Source organism: Apteryx rowi, unplaced genomic scaffold (genome assembly GCF_003343035.1).
Source record: "Apteryx rowi isolate R43461 unplaced genomic scaffold, aptRow1 scaffold_37, whole genome shotgun sequence".
Taxonomy (NCBI): Eukaryota; Metazoa; Chordata; class Aves; order Apterygiformes; family Apterygidae; genus Apteryx; species Apteryx rowi.
This window is the reverse complement of record NW_020450196.1, coordinates 1,055,937-1,076,331: the sequence shown is the minus strand read 5'-3', so window position 1 is coordinate 1,076,331 and position 20,395 is coordinate 1,055,937. Positions and strand designations below refer to the sequence as shown.

Here is a 20,395-nt window from a genome sequence, read left to right as displayed (position 1 = left end):
ATGTGTCTAAATACATTAAAAGAATCATGAGCTCTAAGCAGCAAAATTAGCCTCAGAGAAAATTTTCACATTTCAACCTCTAAAATAAGACCTTTTAAATCAATATTGAGATACCTAAATAATATGATGGACTCTTACTGATACCAGTCAACTCAGAAATGGGGCTGATGGGTACACTAAAAAACATCTCATGTCTACTGAAGTCTGATYGTGGCAGCTAACTTTAGCCCCATAACTGTTCTGTTTTTCCAGGCCTGATCAATTTATGGTCTTCCTGCTGAAATTAACAATTAATGCCACTTACAAAGAGTGTTTTTACTGATGTGGTCACTTGGTGGTGGACTTACACGTACTGTAAACGGGTTTTCTACAGGCCATTAAAAGGTCACCATAAGGAAATGCACTTTATTGCTATGGATGACATCTGAAACAGCAATCTAACACTACCATGTTGCTAATTCTCAAGTGTTCTATAGTCTCACCTCATCTCCAACTGTCCCTTTGTCCTGTAGTAAAAACATCATTAAATTGGAAAAAGAAAGATGATTTCATCTTCATATTTTGCAAATTTAACAGAATGGTTTGTATAGCATTCAAATTTTTTTTTCAGCTGATAATACTATGAGGCCCAAACCACAGCCATTTAATGAGCTTTTTTGGAGAAGACAACAGGAAAATGGAAGGGTGGGAGCAATGGGGCAATTTAACACAACAGCAGAAGGATTCCAAGAAGCGACTGCCAATGGGTCCGCATGGAAGCACTTCTGTCAAATGGCTTAAGAACCTTTTAATTCACTTCCTTTGCTGCTGATTGAAGAAGTGAGATGAAGAGAAATTTGCTAATCCAAGCACCAAAAGGAAAGCAGCACACCGCACAGGTGCTTTGATCCCTGAGCTGTTCCAAAATGCCAGAATGAGTGGGTTGTTACATGGTATTAGGAATAAGGTTTTTTTGTTTGTTTTGGGTTTTTTTGTTTGCTTTTACTAACTCATTATCACAGCTCATCAACCTCCCATTGGATAGTGGGTAACAGTCTAAGCTTGTGAAGAACTGGTATTTTATTAATCTGTTAAAAGGGCCAAATCCTAAGCAGCTGGTGTTGGAGCAGGCTGAAAAATTTGTCTCATAAGGCTCATCAGAACTTTAACAGTTAAGAGCACAAGGCGAAAACCAAACAATTTTATAGCTCTGTGCAGGCTGACTCACTGGGATGATTTCCCATGACAGTATTTTGCACATGCAGAAGCCTAGAGAATAGGAATTTGGAGAGGCTGAATAAAAGAGAGTTGCAACACTCAAACTGAGAAACAATATAAAGGTATGGCTTAGGATTTTAGCAGAGAGAGAGAGTTAAACTATTTCTTCCACTGATTAGATTATCATGACCAGTAAGTCACTAACAACGTACACTAATGAATCTAATTGCATAAAAAACAGGTTTAATGTTTCTTACTGTGTTTTATGCATACATGATATTGATCTGAAGAAGTATGGAAGAAATTAATAATAAAATACTGTTTATCTAGAAGTATGTCTATATTGTCTATATTTATACCAAAAATCACTTCTYGACATGTTTTTTCAGAGGGAAATGTTTCAAAAAATATTTATTTTTCACATACACTAAAAAGTGTCTGTAGCAATAAGATATTYCTTTAGATGTTTTTTCTTTCAATGAGAAAAAATTCTGTATGTTTAAACTTCTCCAAGCACACAGAATTTCTTCCAAGAACTATTTCAAAAACAATTAATTTCTTCCTAGTAGCATTTTGCTTTCTTTTTTTAAAGGAATTGGTCAAGTTATGGACACAAGTTTTCTAAGCAGCCAATTCTATTTTGCTTTCGTTTATGGTTTAAGGCTATCCAATAGATTCTAGTAAAAAATTCTGCATGCATTTTCCAAACCTAAGGATTCAAAATTCAGCTATTATATTTTGGTAATTCTTAAATATTATGAGGTTAAAACAAAACTAAAGTAAAATCCGTTTAAGATCCTTTGCATCTGAGGTGCCTTTGCTGTTTTCTCTCCCTTTCGTGCAACATTCCACTTGTATTTTCAAATTTTTCTTCAATACTTAAATGGTCTAAAACAAAAAAGGTTCTCTTACTTCAATGGAAGCAGGGATTCTTGTGCAAATAATCCAACTCCAGAGTCAGCTTTCAGAAGAAAGCAGCTAACATGGCAAGATTCAGGATAAGATTCCAACTGAGCTGCTAGACAATACCTTGCAGGTTATGAAAGTCAGTAGACTAGTTGCTAAGACTATTTTCTCTTACCATATACATAGCACATGCTCAAATTCTTCAACATATATGCTTCATAAACCTTAGTGATGATTTAAAAAAATCAACCTTTTCAGCAGAAGGCTCTGGAAAGGTCTTAGAAGAATCATTCTAGACATCACACTCTATACATGACACAAGCAAGCCAAATGTATGGCCTTACATTTTCTGAACCAGTCCCAGGGGGCTGTAAATGTTGGAAATGGTCCCTTGTCTAGAGCTATAGTAGAAACATGCAGCAATTGTGTCTCCCTAAACCCTGCTACTTTCTACCTTGTTTGCTGAAGGTTACACCCAAGTACACCCAAAGGGAGATCATCTGGTGAATACATTGCTCCCTTCTGGAATTCTTGTAGTGAGAGTGTTCAGAAAAGAATGAGGTCATATTAACAGATATAGGTGTATACCCTCTTACCCTGAGTCTAACTGATTACTATCTATGACTGTAAAATCCATCAATTCTATAAGCAAAAAGTTAGTACTATGCATTGATAATAGATCCTACAGGTGATGCAGTGGAATTTTGTGGATACTCGCTCATGACTACATCAATACCAGAATGTTCAATGTCAGACTCCCACAAATATATTTGCAACTAACAGTAATACTTCTTCAGCTACAGACGGTTCAGAACTTTATTCATTTTCTTTTGATTCCTTCTTCAAAAAATAAATGCAACTCTCAGAATTCCTATGGGGGAAGAGATAGGCTCATGGTTCCTTTACTAGTATTTCATCTACTTCATCACATTCTAATTTTTCATTCTGTGTGGGGAAAAAATCATGAGAACAAGAATGTAAACATGATAGTCTACACATAAGCCATGTTCATTAATGCTAGGTAAATAGATACCATTATAGTGTAGGATCTACATTTCAGGTATTTCCCAAATGAAGATCAATAATTTCCCTTTGTTCTTCTTGGAGAAATGATATGTCAAATTTTGAATGATTTACAATCAATTCTTTATATTTCCTTCTGAAAGGAGCATCCTGACATTTCTTATGCTTTTCTTCATTCTTCAGGTTGACAGACCAGAAAAGAACGATTACTCTGCTACTCAGTAGTTAGCTATTTGGGCCTAACAACTATGTGCTATTCTAACAAATATCGAGAAATGTGAATCAGTTGTGGTAACTAATGTTCTCAAAGAAAGATGACAGTTTCTTGATCCACTCTCTGCATCAGGCAAGGCAGAATTAAGATATATGCAACCTTTCTATAACCTTGCCCCAAACATTTCAATCCTTGTGCATACACAGCACTGCTTTCTAAATCATTGAAATAAAAACTCTTAATCCAGAAAAATAAATTCTCAAAATCAAGGACATTACATCCACCAATTAGTGTAAAAACTACAGAGGTAGATCTCCCAAGTTTCAAAGAAGTATGTATGAATAAGACGGAGAAGCACAAGAAGACATTATCTATCAACACAGTATACTGCAGCTAAAACACAAAAGCTGTTTAGGTGTTGTCACTTTTTGTGAACATCATAAAAAAGAAAAGCTTGAGAAAGGTATCTGAAAACTAACAGCAGTTTTGGTGGCTACAGAAACTAAAATACAGATTCACATATTGCTGAGAATTCAAGATGTTATAAGGGAAATGAACACTCCAAGGTAACAGAAGTAAATACTTTATTCCTCTGTGTCACTCTGGCCTAAAAACACTTATAGAACAATTAGTCCATACAACTACAGTTAAAAACAACACTTTCTCCCAAATAATTAACATATTCAGCCTCCCTGGACTTTGGAAGACTACTATAACACACCAAAACAGGGTAAGCCAATGGATCAATTTCAGACTGTTATTCAGTCAAAAAAAGGTTTTAAAAATATTGGGGTCTTTTACTATGAGTTAAAACTTACCATCCTTCCTTATTTTATTTTTTATGTATCAAAGATCAAAGTGGCATGCACAAAGCCAAACATCTCATGACTACCACGTATGTGACCTCATTGGATGACCTCTGCCTTACTCAGTACACAGAGATAATTCAGCAGCAATTACAAACTGTTTGGATGATCAATAGTCTTCACTTAGTAAACAGAAGTGGTATTCAGTGATTGAGGGAAGGAAGGTGAATTTTGTACTAAGTTTTATATTAAAAATAAGAAGTCCATATACCACAAACTTGTATTTTATTTCACTAAATCTGAACACTTTTTGGATATGAAGGAAGTTGAAAGTGGAAAACTTACACTGACAAAAGGAAGTCATTTTACAATTTCTACCCCTCATTTCCCTGCAAACAAGCAGCTGTAAAAGCTTGATGTGATTAGAGATAAAAATGAAACAGAAGGAATACTTCAAATTCTTACCTTTTGGAGAGTGGCTTCCACAGATTTCATATGACTGGCAATCAATTCTTTGTCTCTATTTTAAGAGAAAAAACAATGTTTTTAATAAAACTGAAGCTCTACTCACATACAAAATCATTTTCTGCTGATAACAACTGTATAACTGTCATGTCTTTAAATAAAATTTTTGGCAACTCAGAAAATGTTGTTTGAATCTCTTCTGTTTATACCCCAAACATAAACTGTGTAACAATAGGTCATTGACCACTATTTGGTGCATGTTTCCATATGAAAGATGTTTCTTCTGTGGGTAAGCATTAAACCAGCTATGTTTATAGGAATATCAATGGATAACCAAATAACTACTCTTAGCACCATTCTGTTTTAAGAGAAGAAATCTGTAGCCTTGGATAAAAAGGGCACATTGAATGGTCTCCAGACTCCAGTGGGAAGGGATTTTCATTCTGGAAAACAATGACAGAGTATGTTTTTCACGAAGTCTTCTTGTATACAAAGAACAACCTTCTTTTACAAACCAGAACACTTCATTACATGCTCCATTGGTCTTTTCTGACAAAAGTACAGTTGAGGATCTTATCTTTATGAAATATAAGTTCAGACTACAACCCATGGACTTTTGTAGATTAGAGATTCAATAAGAAAGATAGCTTTGAACAGTTATGCTACCATAAGAAACACTGATCTCATCAGATGTGCTGAAAGAAATGTAATTAAAGCAGCATAAGATAACATTACTAAGAAGTAGGGCAGGGGGGAATGACAATACAACATGATAGTAAAGAAAACACAATCTATGTCAGAAAAGCATGTCTTTCTATCTCAGCAGCTATCTGAAAATTTTGTTCTAGATGTTTTACTTCCTAAAACAGAAGTCAGAATCATTCTGTTCTACTTGGAATGACCACTGCTTCCTCATTTTCTTGACTCATATTATCCCAATGGCAAAAATAGGAAGAAGCACGGAAAAATAAGATTGGCTTTTACTTTCTTAGGTAAGGTTGTCACACAGATTTTGTCTTTGAGGATCTTGTCTTTCTTTGGACCAGACTGACAGGGACACACTGCTCACCTTCTTTGCTTGCCTCATTTATACAGCAACTGCTATTTATCTGTGTGAAGACAGCTCTAGAGAGTCAGTTCAACAGCATTAATTTATAAGTTAGTTAATAATATGGAAGACAATCTATTCCTTGTATATTCTCAGGTGTTCTTCATTGCAAAAAGGAGAGTATTTAGATGGAATTTTGGACCCCTTTAATAAGTGGTCTGCAGGTTCTTATTTTCACAAACAAGAAATACGCTGACTATGGGTCATTTATTATCTTGCCTTTTGGAAATAGTCATATAAAATCTAAAAATCTTTGATAATGTTTGTGTATAACACTGAGAAAAAGGTTTAAAAAAATTAATCTCTTGCACCCCTGCATGTTCAGATCCAAATTTTATTCAGTCTTTCTTTACATATTCATTGACTCCTACAAGTTTAAGGAAAGTCAGAACTGGATCATGGAAGTATTCTTGAGTATTATTATGCATTAATGTAGTTCAGGAATGGGGAACATGTTCTGGTTCACTTTTTACATGATGGCTGTGGAGCAGGTTTGACAGTCAATTTTTATCTAGCAGGCAGATGACCAAATGCCTACTAACTTTGTACTTAAATCTCTGTCAGGTTCACAGCTAACATCACCTTTTATTAATACTGCATCCTACTCTGAAGGAAAGCAGAGCAAAACTGCTGGCCACCACTGCAAGAGACTCAAGACAACCATTTTCATTCCAGCTCCAACCACCTTTCATTTTAAGTCTCACATTTTTACATCAGAATTCTAGAAGGTACCAGGTCTCTTTCAGAATGAGCCAATCATCTTACTATCATTTAAGACTGTAGAAAAGATTAGAAAAGAACTTAAAAGAAGCCCAGGAGCATGGGAATAAATCTGCATTGCTTTCAATCACACAGACTGTGAAAGAGGTATTAAAGTAAGATTTTCTGGACAAGAGTTATGTCTATTTCACCAACTGCTGGTACATTCCAAGGGGAAAAAAGAAACTTGTTATGAAGAGTTGGTAGAACAATAAGTGGTATTTTATTTTTTCCACCTTGGTCAATATTTGACTACTATATACAGAAATGACCTTTTAAAAAACATTTTATGTAAAGAAAAATATAAAGTTCTGAATTTAAGGAGGGCTAGAGGGAATGTTCTTCACTGGAGTGAGTAAAAATTGCCTGAAGGCAGGGAGAAGAGCAGCAAGATTTTGGGAACACAAATCCTTCTTCAGGTCAGGTCGTCTTTAATACACTCATAGTAAATAACATTTGTCATTTTAATTACCCTGTTAAGCATCTCACAGAAACTCCTGTAACAATTATTATATTTTACTCGTGCATAAAAGCCTTAAAGTTTCTAAGGTACTGTTTTTCACAGGTCAAATGGATCTTAGGTATAATAAGAAATTTTAAAAAGTTAACAAATCTTAGTCATGGACCAGTAATATTTGAAGCACATACTACAATAGCAGTAATAGCTAACACACAGAGCCTACAAAGCTTTATCTTTTTATCTGAGTACATGACTGTAAGAGGTTAGGAATAAACTCATTAAAATCAGTGGAACACCTTTTGACTACACGTCTTTTCATCTTTAACACTGCTTCCCACTCTTCATGTTATGGTACAAAAAGGCATAGGTTTTATGCCTAACTCCCATGAAATCATCTGAAAAATCTTTACTGTTCCATAGATAAGACCAGGTCCAAAACAATTTTCAACTCTTTGCAACTAAGACATGTCTCCAAGTTGACATTTCTGTATAAGAGATATGTGTTGTAAAGTAAATCGTATGTCTCTATAAAAGGACCTTGCAATAAGTAAAAGAAGCGATCTTATTTCTCAAATAATTAGAGAGATAAGGCTCTGCAAAACAGATGTTGTCAAATCAGTAACATAACTGGGCAAAAAAAATTCCCATGCTATTTTCAAGACCCAGAATTTGGAGCACTTTAATGGGTTTACTACAGAAAATGTACATTTAGTATGTTGAACTAAGAGTTTTCTTTTTATAAGACTATCATTGAATTTCAAAGACAGACAGCTGTACTTTTGTTTTTAGCATTACATTAGCCAGGGCTAAAACCCTGCGCATGAAAGTAAGAATTGATCTTTTGTCTGTTTTAAGTGATCTCCCCAAGGTCCCAGTGCTCACTTCGCTGCCATGCAGAGGGCACTTTCTGCATCATGGATGCACTCTTCCAGTCGACGCTTGTCCTGCTCCAGCTGGGTAAGAAGTCTATTGAGCTGACGCAGAGATTGATCTTTTCTTCTCAGCTCCATCTTTGCCTTGGAGAGACTCTGCAAGCAGACAGAAAGCAGAGTTACTTGTCAGCCCCAATAATTAACTTCAATTTATGCCATAGGCTATTAAACAAAGAGGAATACAGACTGACTCTGAAGCAGATTTGGGCCACTGCATACCAAGGTTTTATGAATTCTCTAACAGAAACATCACAAACTCACAAAACCCTAATTTTTAGTATATTGTCTATTCACAAATATATTTGATACAATAAAGTGGTTTGTTGACCCAACAGGTAAATATACTATGCTTTGGCTACTATACTTACAGATATCAGATCTAAACACAGCGAAAACAATCAAGAATGCAGCATTAAAGAGAAATAAAATATTTTGAAACCATAATTTAAAAGGAACATTATGAGAAAAGACTTCACATGCAAAAAAAGGAAAAATGACAAAGTAGCATCTGTATAAATATTCTGCACTATTAACCAGACAGTTCAGGATACAAGAAGATAAGAACCCAACATTCTCTGCTAGTGCACTAAAGATATTTTTGCTGAAATTCCTGTTAAGACTAAATCACTACTTTATGGTACTTTCTCTGTTTTAACATGAGTTTTCCAATATACAAAATAGTACACGCATTTTTACTTAATGTTTATCTCTGGCTTAGAATTAACACAACGTGCTTTAAATCAATTCAGATTAATTCAATAGATGACAAATAGGATACAGAACTAATTAATACAGAACCTGGCTAGTTGCTACTTCTTTCTGCTGGGATAAATCATTAGTTTTGGAGACTGAAGCATTAATGATGTGCTTATTTTGCTAAATTTTATATTTTACTTATACTTGTTCATTTTGTCTTCTTTAGAAAGAAACTATAATAGGTGGCTGTAAACATAAGATGCAAATTTCTTGTCAAATTCTAAAGCAATACAGAAGGATACAGAATATAGAAGGCAGCAAAGAAGTTGCAAGACTGAGTTCTTGCACATTGTTTTCAAAATTTATGGATATGTTTTCTGCTTAAGTTTTAAGAATGCTCTGCATAATTTGTACTCAGGAGTACATGATTTGGACTGTGGAACACTTAGGATATGCATTACGCTGTGAATATGTATTAAGTGTAGTATATACAAAAATCTGATACACATTTGCAGGGGACTGAAAACTTAAAACTTGACTAATCTGAAAAACCTTCAGATCCAGTCAAGAGTCAAAAGCACTTCAGAAAACAAAGTGCCAGGCAAAATTCAAAAACACAAAATAACAGACATGAAAGAAAAAGTATTGGCATCAAACATTAAAATACTGCAAAACAAACTAAAATCAGTGGATTGCTGCGGGTTTTTTGAAATACGTTTCTCAATATAATAATAGCAACCAGTTATTTCAGCACCATATTGCAAGGTACAGCACCACAACCAGAACTCTGTTCGGCAATTTACAAAATCCAAGCTGAAATTAATCACTGTTTTAAAAACACCACTGAATTTTATTTACAAAACCCTAGAATCTGGGGGTGATAATATTCAAGTCTTGCTCAAATTAATGAAGGTTGACCCATTCTGCCTATCATCTCATTAATTTCAACTAAATACACCATTTTTCTCCTAAAAAACGATAAGCACATAGGTTCCATTGCATTATTAGCATAAAGAAACTAGAAAACAGAAGTGTTGCTTTCAGAAAGTCTTCTCAGTGGCTATCAAAGACTGAATGGCTCAAGTTGTGGATGGTTAGCATTTCAGAAAAGTTACTTCCAAGAATCTGTATTTGCAAGGATAAAAGGTGCCATCTATAATTTAAGAACATTGTATCTTCCTCAATTTATTCTGTTCATTGTTTGTTTATATTAGGCTAAGTCAGTATTGAGGCTTCAGAGCTTTAAAAGCTGTGTCTCCTCCATATTCTTGTCTTTTGACAGATATTTATGGGATGAAGAGAAGGGTCTGTGGTGCCAGAGCTTTGTCCACCCCACTTTCCCAATCTGACTGAAGAAAGGGCTCTCAGGAGGCAATCACAGGACTGAGCTCTAACATGGAGAAAAGAGGAAAATTCTGAAAATTTTATTTTGAGGCAACATGATGGTTAACTGCAACTCATGAGGTGGAGGCGGCTAGAACAGAGTTGGGCTCCAAGATTCTAGTGGACCGGATAGCTGAAGAAAGACAGACTTATATGAACGCTCTGGTAAGACAAGATGCATATTTATTTTGCTCTTATTAGATGGCTATGCTTCTACAAGGGCCAAAGAGTTGGCTGTTCCAGTCCACAGGTTTCACTGATCACAGATGGTGAAGAGACTCACTAGGTATCCAAATCTAGTGTGCGCTGCTAGCTAATCTTGCAAAACAATTGCAAGTGCAGGTCTGTTAATGAGACGGTAACAGGGATGAAAGCATGAAGACTAACTCTAGGACAGGCTCAGCCAGCAGTCTGCATTAGGTAGTGACAAAGCAAAACAGAAATGATAAAATCAAAATTCTCACTGAGCAGTTGCTTTATTATTTTCAAAACTTTGGGAATTATTCACATAAATGTCCAAAGGATTCAGAATTTACCTATCAGTAATGTTGCAGTATCTAAGCACAATGAAAACAAACAAGCTACCYCAAAGTTTCAGCCTTCACATGAAGCTCCTTGCTACTGTGGGTTAAAGTCAAGCCTTGAAAATTGCTCAGATACAGTTTAGAATGTTCTAAAGTAATGGTTGCTAAGCCTCTCCTTTTTTCCTTCTTCAGATTGATCTAATTAAAACCCTTGATAAACTTTATGGACTCTAATATTTCCAGCTGAGTGACTGAAACCAAGAGGGTGTGCCTCAAGGCAGCAAGGCAACAATGATAAGCAGCAGGTTAGCCACTAATTTCTCAGCCAGGGTAGATTGTGAAAGTGTGATGTTCTGATATCCAAGAAACTGTTCAGGAGAGAATAGGATAAATCAAGTTTAATAACTCTGCTCCTAATTGTTCCCTCAATGCTCCACTCTAATTACTTGGAGAACTCTCCTGACTGTCACCTAATATTAAGTTGTTGGAGGCTGAGTGTGGAGCAGTGAGATAATCAATAAACATTTAGTGGGGAGAAGAATGAAGATCCCGTTAAGCAGTGGGAACCTGCAGCACCCAAAGCCCTTCTGCTCATGAGAAAACCTATGGGAGAGCCATAGTGATTGCAAAGCAATAATCCAAAGCACTGTTTTTAGGCCTTGAGGCCTTTAGGCAACAGTACATTTGAGAAAAAAAGGTTAACACGGTCACCCTAATTACAGCCCATTTTCACATACTTCATATATAAGCGAAGACAAGCCAATTAGGTAGAAAGGAAGATAAGGGAAGTTTTATTTGTATACTAATTAAACCCCTGATGAAATTAAAGGAAAAACATACAGCTCTGTAATTGTGTCTGAGAAAGGTCACTTCAGGTTCAGTTATCAGAAAAGCACAGCCTTGAGATATTTCACTTAATCCACAATATAGCCCTTATTTTGCTCCCTGGGTCTTAATATTTACAAAAATAAGAAAATTTCAAAACCTGATAATGCATTTATCTTGAAATGTTTCTGTGGACAATTACAATTGTTAGAAAGTTAAAGCTAAATATGATAATGAGAATGGAGGTTTTAAAAACCTACTATGTCTGCATATAGTTTTGTGAAGATGCTGAGCTTTCACTTTCGAGCACAAGTGATTTTCAAGCAACTTAGAAGCCAAACTCCAATTTGTTGATATTTAGTAAATAGCCAATTATCTGTTTAGTTTAGATATTTAGGTATTCACATGCTCGTTCAAGACATCATTGCATTCGTTCCTCTACATTCCACCACAATCTCATATATAAACTGAGTTTTCATCAGAATCCTTAGAAGAAAGTCCTTTTAGAGATAATTTGGGTGTGTTTTTTTCTCCATAAACTGAGCATGAAAAACAATTTGTTTGTAACAACAGCAAGTAACTAAGAGCACTGAAGAAAAATCTCATTTGGTATATGTAGGACAAGCTGGAACTTCCACACATAATTTATTCAACAAGATTAGGTTATTTGTAGTGAGGAATCTCTTTCTTCAGAAACAATTACAAAAGGAAATGAAAGTTAAATATGGTTATTCTTCACCTGAAAAAAACACTCTATTCAAAAGATAACAGATGGACGGTCATTTGAAATGAATGAAGACAGTCATACAGCTTAAATTCATGAAAAGTACATGTGACATTTATACTGAGAGGATATTTTCCAAGATCAGCTAAAGTTAGATTGAACTGCTTATTAAATTAAATTTAAATTACACGGACACAACACTGTGCTGAAAGATATGCAAATACACTGCAGTACATACATTATGAAGTAATTTGTGAAATATAAGATTTTGTCTTCAGGATGAAGTTTGGTATGTCCATCCATTTTGTATGGACACAAAATACTACTTTTTAAAAGACCTGTATAGTGAATGCCCTGTGCAAAACTGTCCTACACACATAACTAAAAATCTCACAATGAGAAAAAGAATACAAACTTCAACCAACATCCATTCTTCCACCAGCTAAAATGCCCATTACCATTATTGCACTTTTCCTAAGACATAGATCAGGAAAGCCATCTCCCTATCATGCCATTGGAGGCTTCAAAGCCTTTCTACAGTAAAGGCTTTCCAGCCACAATAGAGAAGAGGAGGGAAAACAGAATGTGTAAAGAAACAGACATTCTAAATCTCACCATATTTGCACCAGCATGTAATAAGCTACAAAAGAACTTCAAATATACATGGGCTGCACCTGTCCATGCTTCTTCTGTAAGATCAGATGCCCAACTCAGCAATCGGACTCAAAGGGTGATTAAGGGACACAGAGAAAGGAGTTAATTCCTTCAAATCAAAACCACCGAGAGCTTCCAAAGTTATGAAGTGGCAAGAGCAGAAGTAGTGCATTTAAGTGCTGGAATAGAGCTACAAAAGAAATACAACATATTTAGGAGAACACAAAGTAGTAAGAAGCAGGTGGATTTCCCAATTCCCATCTTGCAGAAGTGCCCCAAGTAGTGGCTCAGGATAATAGTCAGAAAACAGACCGAAGCATATAAAAATTCCTAGTATGGAGAAGTACCTACTGTTTGTAACAACAGATCAAAATGCCAGCCTGTAGGAGAAAGTTTAAACTAGTCTAATCAGTTTTGCTCAGTTCTCAGTGCTGGTATTCAAGAGGCATGTATTGCTGAATAAGCTGCCTTGATCTTTTTATATAGCCTTTTTCCAAAGCATTATTTTGCTTTATATATTCAAGTGAAACTAACAGCTCACCATTCTCATTAGTACACTGATGTCTTACTGTTCTTTATGAGATAAGAAGACATCTTTAGAAAATAACTGTGTATACATTTTCATGTTTCCACTAAAAGCAAACATTATGTAGATATTACTTTTGGAGAATAACATCTCTTTCAAGAACAAAAATGGGAAGTATTTTTACATAGCAATCTCCATTATTCCTTTGGCTTCTAGCCTTATAAGAGCACCATAAGCAAAATTTGATTGTCAATGGACAGCCGGTTCAACCTGATGCCTAGTGGGGCTCCCTGCTAAAGTGGTCATCCAGTCTCTGTCTTTGATTATTCTTGCAAATTCAATGCCTGCTGGCAAATATGATCTTTAGGATGGTCTTTGAGCGCCCCTCAAAGGACAGTCTACACATACCCTGCAGAAATCCTGGATCTTCGAAAGGCCCAAATCCAAAATGTACAAAAAGTTACATCAATATTTAAGTATATTTTCTGCATGTGTGACTGCAATGAAAACCACGTTACATTAACTCAAACTTTACAGCCAAATTTCCACAGGATGTTTTCTGAAAAGAATCCCTACTCATCAAGAACAAATCAAAATGAAGTTTTTACTATCAAAATATAGATTAAAAGTCTTTGTGGAAAAAAGTTCTGTGGTAAAAAAATGACAAAACAGAGTTCTCATCAATATATGAAAAAAAATCTAATACATTTAGAGATGTGCCAAAAAAAGTAGACTTCTCAACTGGAAATCAAACTCTGTAATAGCAATCTACCCTATCTGGATTCACTGTGTGTTTCAGAGTGGCTGCAGCAGTGCTTTAAAACAGTTTGAGATGAACTTCATGTAGCTGTTCTGCTCTCAGAAAGCAGAACTAACCTGAGGCTGACCACCCATGACATCCCTTCAATAACAGACGCTTTTACATGCCCTTTAAACTCCTCTAGCATAAGAAATTCAAATGTCTTTTTTGAATACACATGCAAGAGCTTTACCTGCTTTGCAGAAAAGCAGTGATGTTTTTAACCCCTTTGCTGCTGGACCTGCAGCATGATAGCAGCAATCTTTTGATGTGCTGGCATTCTAAGGAATGACACACCTGACGCATCTTCTCTGAAGTATGTGATGTAGAGTGGAAGTGGCTAAACATAGCTTACAGATCACAATATATCTAAAAGGCACAAAAAGGTTTTGTTCCATGTTAGAAAGTGCCYAGCATGAGATCACTGGGCATGTGTGGGACTAGTATGCACAATGGTAACACTAATCATCACAATGATTCTAATAAATAACCAGCAAAATACTGGTGAATTAAGGGAACCATTCAGACATATTTTGACATTTCTGACATGTAGTCAGATACAATTGTTTGTGATTGCTCCCTACAAGAAGCCCTCATAATATTGAAACACAGATTGTGTTAACAACAGAAAACTTTAGCCAAATCAGTGTTATTAAAAAAAAAAAAGAGCAGGTAGTTATCTACAGACAATTAGGAGAAGTTAAATGATGATGCTGGTGGCTCAAAGAGGGCCTGGAATACACAGTTACTCTACAACAACTAGAACCCCTTAAGAAATACTTCAATAAAAAGTTTTATTCAAGAAAGTCACTTTCTGGAGTGGATGGGAAAAATAGGGAAATCGTCACCTTGCAAGAGATTCTTCTTACAAAAGTCACTTGAAACTGTAGGTGTTCACATTATGAAAGTAAACAGCATTACCCATAGGCAATGTACATCTAGACAACAGTCTGTTTAGTGGCTGAAACATAGGTCTGAGACATCCTAGTGAGTTTTGGTACAGGAAGCATTTTATCTGCAGTGGCTCAGGCTGGATTACATTGCTTCAAGGATTTAAAGCCAGGATTGATATCTCTATGCTACAAGGCAGTGAGCAAAACGCAGACTTAGCCATGTATCTTAATTTATTTCTCAAGAAAAAAATCTGTTCTGATCAACAAGAAAGGAATGCATTTTTCAATTGCATTATCCAAAAATGTTTAGTACATCATGACTGAAAATGGCTTTTTTAAGTCAGCAAGCTGTATATGCTTGAAAGTTATCATGAAATTAAAGTTTATTAATTTAAAGGTAGTAGCTATTCCTGAGTAATTCCCCATACTGACATTTTTTTCAGACTAGACATACTCTGTTCATGTCACTCATTTTCAAAGTAAACAAAACTTTAAAAGTTAATATTTTGAAATTGTTTTTTCAGTAATTCCTTAAAGTATTTACTTAATTAATTCCTTAAGTAATTACTTAAAATTCCTTATATTCCAAAACATAAACTGTCCACATACAGGCTAGATCCTCATGGACTGTTATTATGAGCAAGCAAAAGCACTGGAGTTAAGAAGTGTTAGTTGGTACACCACTGCATTTGAAGGTAATTTGAAAAGCCATCTCAAATGAGGGAAATCCTTATGAATGCCGACATGCATTGGGCCCGCCAGACATACATGAAACCAGTTAGAGATAATAATTAAGCTGAATTTATAAAGAAGGTTTGGGAAAAGGTTAAAGTACATATTACAAAATTTATGGGCTTCATAATCTAGGAGTTTCACTGTCTTCTGAGCTAAGTGAATTATATTATTACTACTGGAAAGCTCTAGAATAATCACTTGCAGAGAAGGATCCTACTATCTTAATGCAACATAATCAAAAACATATATAGGAAATGTTAGGTTCTATGACTGTGGTTTTTACGTGCTTAAAAAAAGAAAATCATGTTAAATAAGTATAAATTGCTGGAATCATATGCTTTGTGGCATGTCTACAGAATCATTCATTTCTCATTCACCTCTGACATACTACCTGCCCTCTTGCTACTAATTCCTTCCTACAATTTTTTTAAACATTCCAGAAAGCTGGACAACTTCAAATGATGAAAAGAAAAAAGAAAAAAAATGGATGCTTCTTCTTTCTTCCTAGAAAAGTAAATTCCCCTCCCAGCGTAAAAGCCCACACTCTGGAGACACAGGCTAAACAAGATCCAGCCCTGCATCATCAGCAGCTTTTCTGTGCTTTGGAAGTGTCATGCCCTTAAATTAGTTACTCAAGTGACACAGAAAAGACAGAATCCTGTTTTTCTGTTGTTACACTTTTTACCCTGACAGAGTCCCAATCTTAAAGTTGTTACAGTTCAAGATTTAAAAAGGATGTTTTATACTTTATACTTTAAAAGAGGTCTTCTCATAACTCTTTTGCRTCCCTATATGTAAATGAGGCACCTAATTTTACAGGGAGAGCCTTTCGTGCTGCTCTATAATGCCATTCTCACTTTATGTAAAGATGCAGAATGCTGCTCCTTAATTGTGCTATTCAGTATTTAATTGTGCACACTACCACACAGTGTACAAGACACAACAGACTTTATCCCTTACCTTTATTACAGTTTACATGAACTACTATGTACATACACATAAATATTTGATATCTATGGTGACACAACATATTGCTTCAGTTTCTCAAACTCAGATGGGCTCAAACCATCTGTCTGCAATCATGTCCTCTTGGTCTTAATAATCTTGCATTAGTAGTGGCATTTCTATGCCCTGGAACAAATTATATGAAGCTCTCTAAAAGTGCTCTTCCAGTGGACCTGCATCACTGAATGTGGTTGGGATATTTCTTTATCACAACAGCTAGTTTAAATAATTCAGGAACAAGGAGAAACAACAGCAACAAAAATAACTATCAGTGACAAGGAAATATTATCTACAAATTAAATAATCACAATTTTATTGCTATTGTCATCTATTTAAAAAGGCATACAATCCGAAGTTGCTGAGAATCAGGTCACAGACTTAAAGGGCATSAGGGACAGGTTAAACTATGCATTCTGCTTCCTAACTAAAACTAAGAAACAAGTATTACAGTATACCAGGTATATCAGTCTTCAAATCAAAAATGGGACTCCTAAAAGTCTTGATAATAGTTTCAGTAAATAGGCTACATAGAAATTAAGATTGAATTCTGAGTAGGAATATATATGTTCCATGAGTTCAATATACTAGTAGTCCCAGTTAAGTAATTCTACTGCTACAGTTCATTTTGTAGCAGTTTCTTGAATAAAGCTGCTACACAATTCCACTAGACAATAGCACATTAGCGYGGGCCATCACATTAAGCACTTACAGATAGTGCCAAGTATGTCAATTTACACCAGCTGAAGTTCTGATCTTGCTTCAGTGACAGTTTTCCATTTTCTTTAATAATGAATTTGAGAAATTGTTTTTTTAACATGGCACTAATACTAAAGTCAGCTTAGACAGATTTACCAGTTTATTCAGGTTATATTCACACACAGAGTTCTCTTTCAGTAGAACAGTTCTGACCAGACTGCACATTTGTATTCAGGTACATGTGTTTCCACAGACAGCCCCAAATGCTGTTTAGTGTATGCATATTTTATTTTAATATTATGCCAACCACATCCTACTGCATGAAGTATCTGCAGGGGGAAAACACGCATACATGATTCTCTTTATTCCTTTTGCTCTTTAAACCTCAGTAAAGTATGAAAGAATTGATAAATGTGTCATTTCATACTAAAAGGTCTCTCTACCTTTGTTTTTATGCAGGTCACTACTTTATTAAAGGCTGGGCAGTAGAATCTTCTCAGCAGAAAGAACAGATATAGTGAAACAAAATTTAACTAATATAAAAGGAAACTTCTAAATCATTCTGTTGAAAAACCATCAAAGATATATTACATCCCAGTATTCAACATGGAGATCAAAGGGCTATAAAGGCATAATGGCTGGGTGTCTCCTCTTCCTGTGGACATGCTTTGTGGTATATCAAGCGCCAACAGAGAGCACAGTCCTTAAGAGGAATATGGTTTCTGAGCCTGACACACATGCATCCTGAAGCAAGTAAGTTAAAATCACTGACAGCAGTGAATCACTGTAAATATTAAGCTGAACTACTATCCATGTTTTTCTTTTTTTTTGGTATGTATAGGATGAGATAAAATGGTCCCATGATGTCATAAAACTTTGAATATTACCTGCTTTACTCACCTATATAAGAAACAGTAATAAACATGGCATATTATCAAACACATTGGGTGATACTAAAAAGAAACAATTATTTTAGTGAATTATCATTAACTTTTTGAGAATAAAAAACTCATTTCTTCATCCTCACAGCTGAGAAGTTTTCTTATTGTATGGCAGTGAACTACCATTTATAAATAAAATCTTGAAACTTACATTAGAATTTGAGAATCTTAAATTCACCACTTTTAGATCACCTGATTACTTACAGTCTGCAGACAAAAAAAAACAAATTAAGGTGGGTTTACTTTAGTTGGAAATAGTTAAAAACTTTGAAAAAGTCCTTCTTGAGACAGTATAAAGATTCACATGGCACTCCAAGAACTCAGGCAGATTTATCATAAATACATATTGTAAAGGTCTCTTCTTTAGGCAATACATAAAAATTTCATTTGTCTTTTTAATTTGTTATTCTGCTACACACAAAGAGCTTCCACACTTTATCAGGATAAAAAGAAGATAACATAGCTATAGAATTTGGAAGCTGAAGGTGGTACGAATTTTGGAAAAAGACTTGCCCTTGAAAATCATCTAACACCTAATGAAAATAGCAGAATTAAACAGAAATTCAAAAACCAAATTATACAAAAGTTGGGCATAGCTGCTGTCACTGTATGTTGTTGAGAAAGGGGGCAGAATTGTGAAGGAATGCATCTCTTTCCTTGTGCCACTCAGATATATACTCTGTTGCATTCACAGTTGTTTGAGAGTTAGCTATGGTTTCACAACAAGAAGATGCAAAGGTCTTTATAGAGTTAAGTTCACAGTATCAGAAAGGGAGATCATGGGAAAACCTGACTAAGGTGAAAAATAAAGGAACCCTATAGATATCCTAGATAAACAGCAGCAAGAAGCAAATCTACATATAAAGGGCTTGTATATCAAGAACCTGTATATCAGAAAGTCCTACACATTGATATCCAAACTACTAGGAAAAATAGGGTTTAGAACATTTTTAAAAAAAATCACATGCGGTTTTAAAGATCTATTGATCCCCTCTGCACATCTCAAGGTAAGACGGTTACTTTGTAGTTGACTCAATAACATAACAAAGATCTCCCAGGAATCTGGATTTACCAAGAAGCCTTTCTGTATTCTTGAACGAAAATTGAAAGATAGCTGAAGGTCTTAAAACAACAGGGATAAATGGTATGCAAGTACATATGCTTAATAACCACATACTGTAATTACGCAATAATCCCATTTTTCTTCCAAATTACATGTCAATAAATCTTTCCAACTGCACTATAAATTCCAAGGTCATGGATAGAGGTGTTAATCAGTATAATTACAAAGCAGCAATAATATTATTAAGCTTTTAGATCCAGATATTTTTCCTTTTCTTTTTTTGCCCCTCTAAAGGGAGTAAAAAAGCTCCTACAAATGGAACACCCAGAGAGCAATAAAAGTTATTTTTAAAAGATCATAAAAATATTCTGCTTTTTCCAATTACTTTGTTAAAGCTTTTCTTTTTCCTTCTTTTTTAAATCAATCTATGACAGAATGTCAGAATTCTTTTTAACAGCACAGTGCGGCAAAGAGACTCCAAGATAACAAGCAGTCTCCTAAGCGGGCAATATTACTACACTGTAAAGATGTAAATGAAGCATTCTAGATCTCACCATGTGTTAGTCATTAATATATTAAACCAACCCTCCCTCCCCCTCTCCCCCAAGATGTAAACCATCTATTCAGAAATAAATTCAGTCCAAACTATTGTTACTTGCAACTCTGGTTTCCACATATTTTGCAACATTCCTAGACCGACTTTCTACCTGCCTTAGTTACCAACCTTCCTCTGCAAACTACTGGAAGGGCACTTGAGTGCACAAGCACTAAAATGACTCTTGAAATTAAGATATTTCATCAAATCAGACTAGCATGACCAAAGCAATTCCATAATTTTCTTAGAAGGGAATATCTATGCTTAGCTGGAAATCAGCTAGTTATAATTAGCTCTCAAAGATTAACTCCAGTGATCTTACATGATCATGACTTATTCTACGGTGCTGCCTTTCAGAGCCCAAATTACACTCAAATTGTTATAACACAGTGAGAGCATCTGCCCCAGTTATCTTAAACTATTTGACATATTAAAAACAAAATATTACTTTTTTAACATAAAATTG

General features: G+C 35.2%; 1 protein-coding gene across 12 annotated transcripts in view; it reads right to left on the bottom strand.

The window, feature by feature from the left end:
• The window catches only part of CCDC171 (coiled-coil domain containing 171), a 155,507-nt gene that overhangs the window by 50,728 nt on the left and 84,384 nt on the right, over positions 1–20,395 (bottom strand). For 11 of the 12 annotated variants that reach the window (XM_026073580.1, XM_026073576.1, XM_026073579.1 and 8 more), the window contains 2 exons: positions 7,821–7,966; positions 4,612–4,666 (listed from right to left, as the gene is read on the bottom strand). In XM_026073580.1, coding sequence (XP_025929365.1) covers positions 4,612–4,666; positions 7,821–7,966 — 201 coding nt within the window. Of the gene's footprint in view, positions 1–4,611; positions 4,667–7,820; positions 7,967–16,612; positions 16,851–20,395 lie in introns of those variants that run through there. The other variant, XM_026073586.1, reaches the window with a different exon arrangement.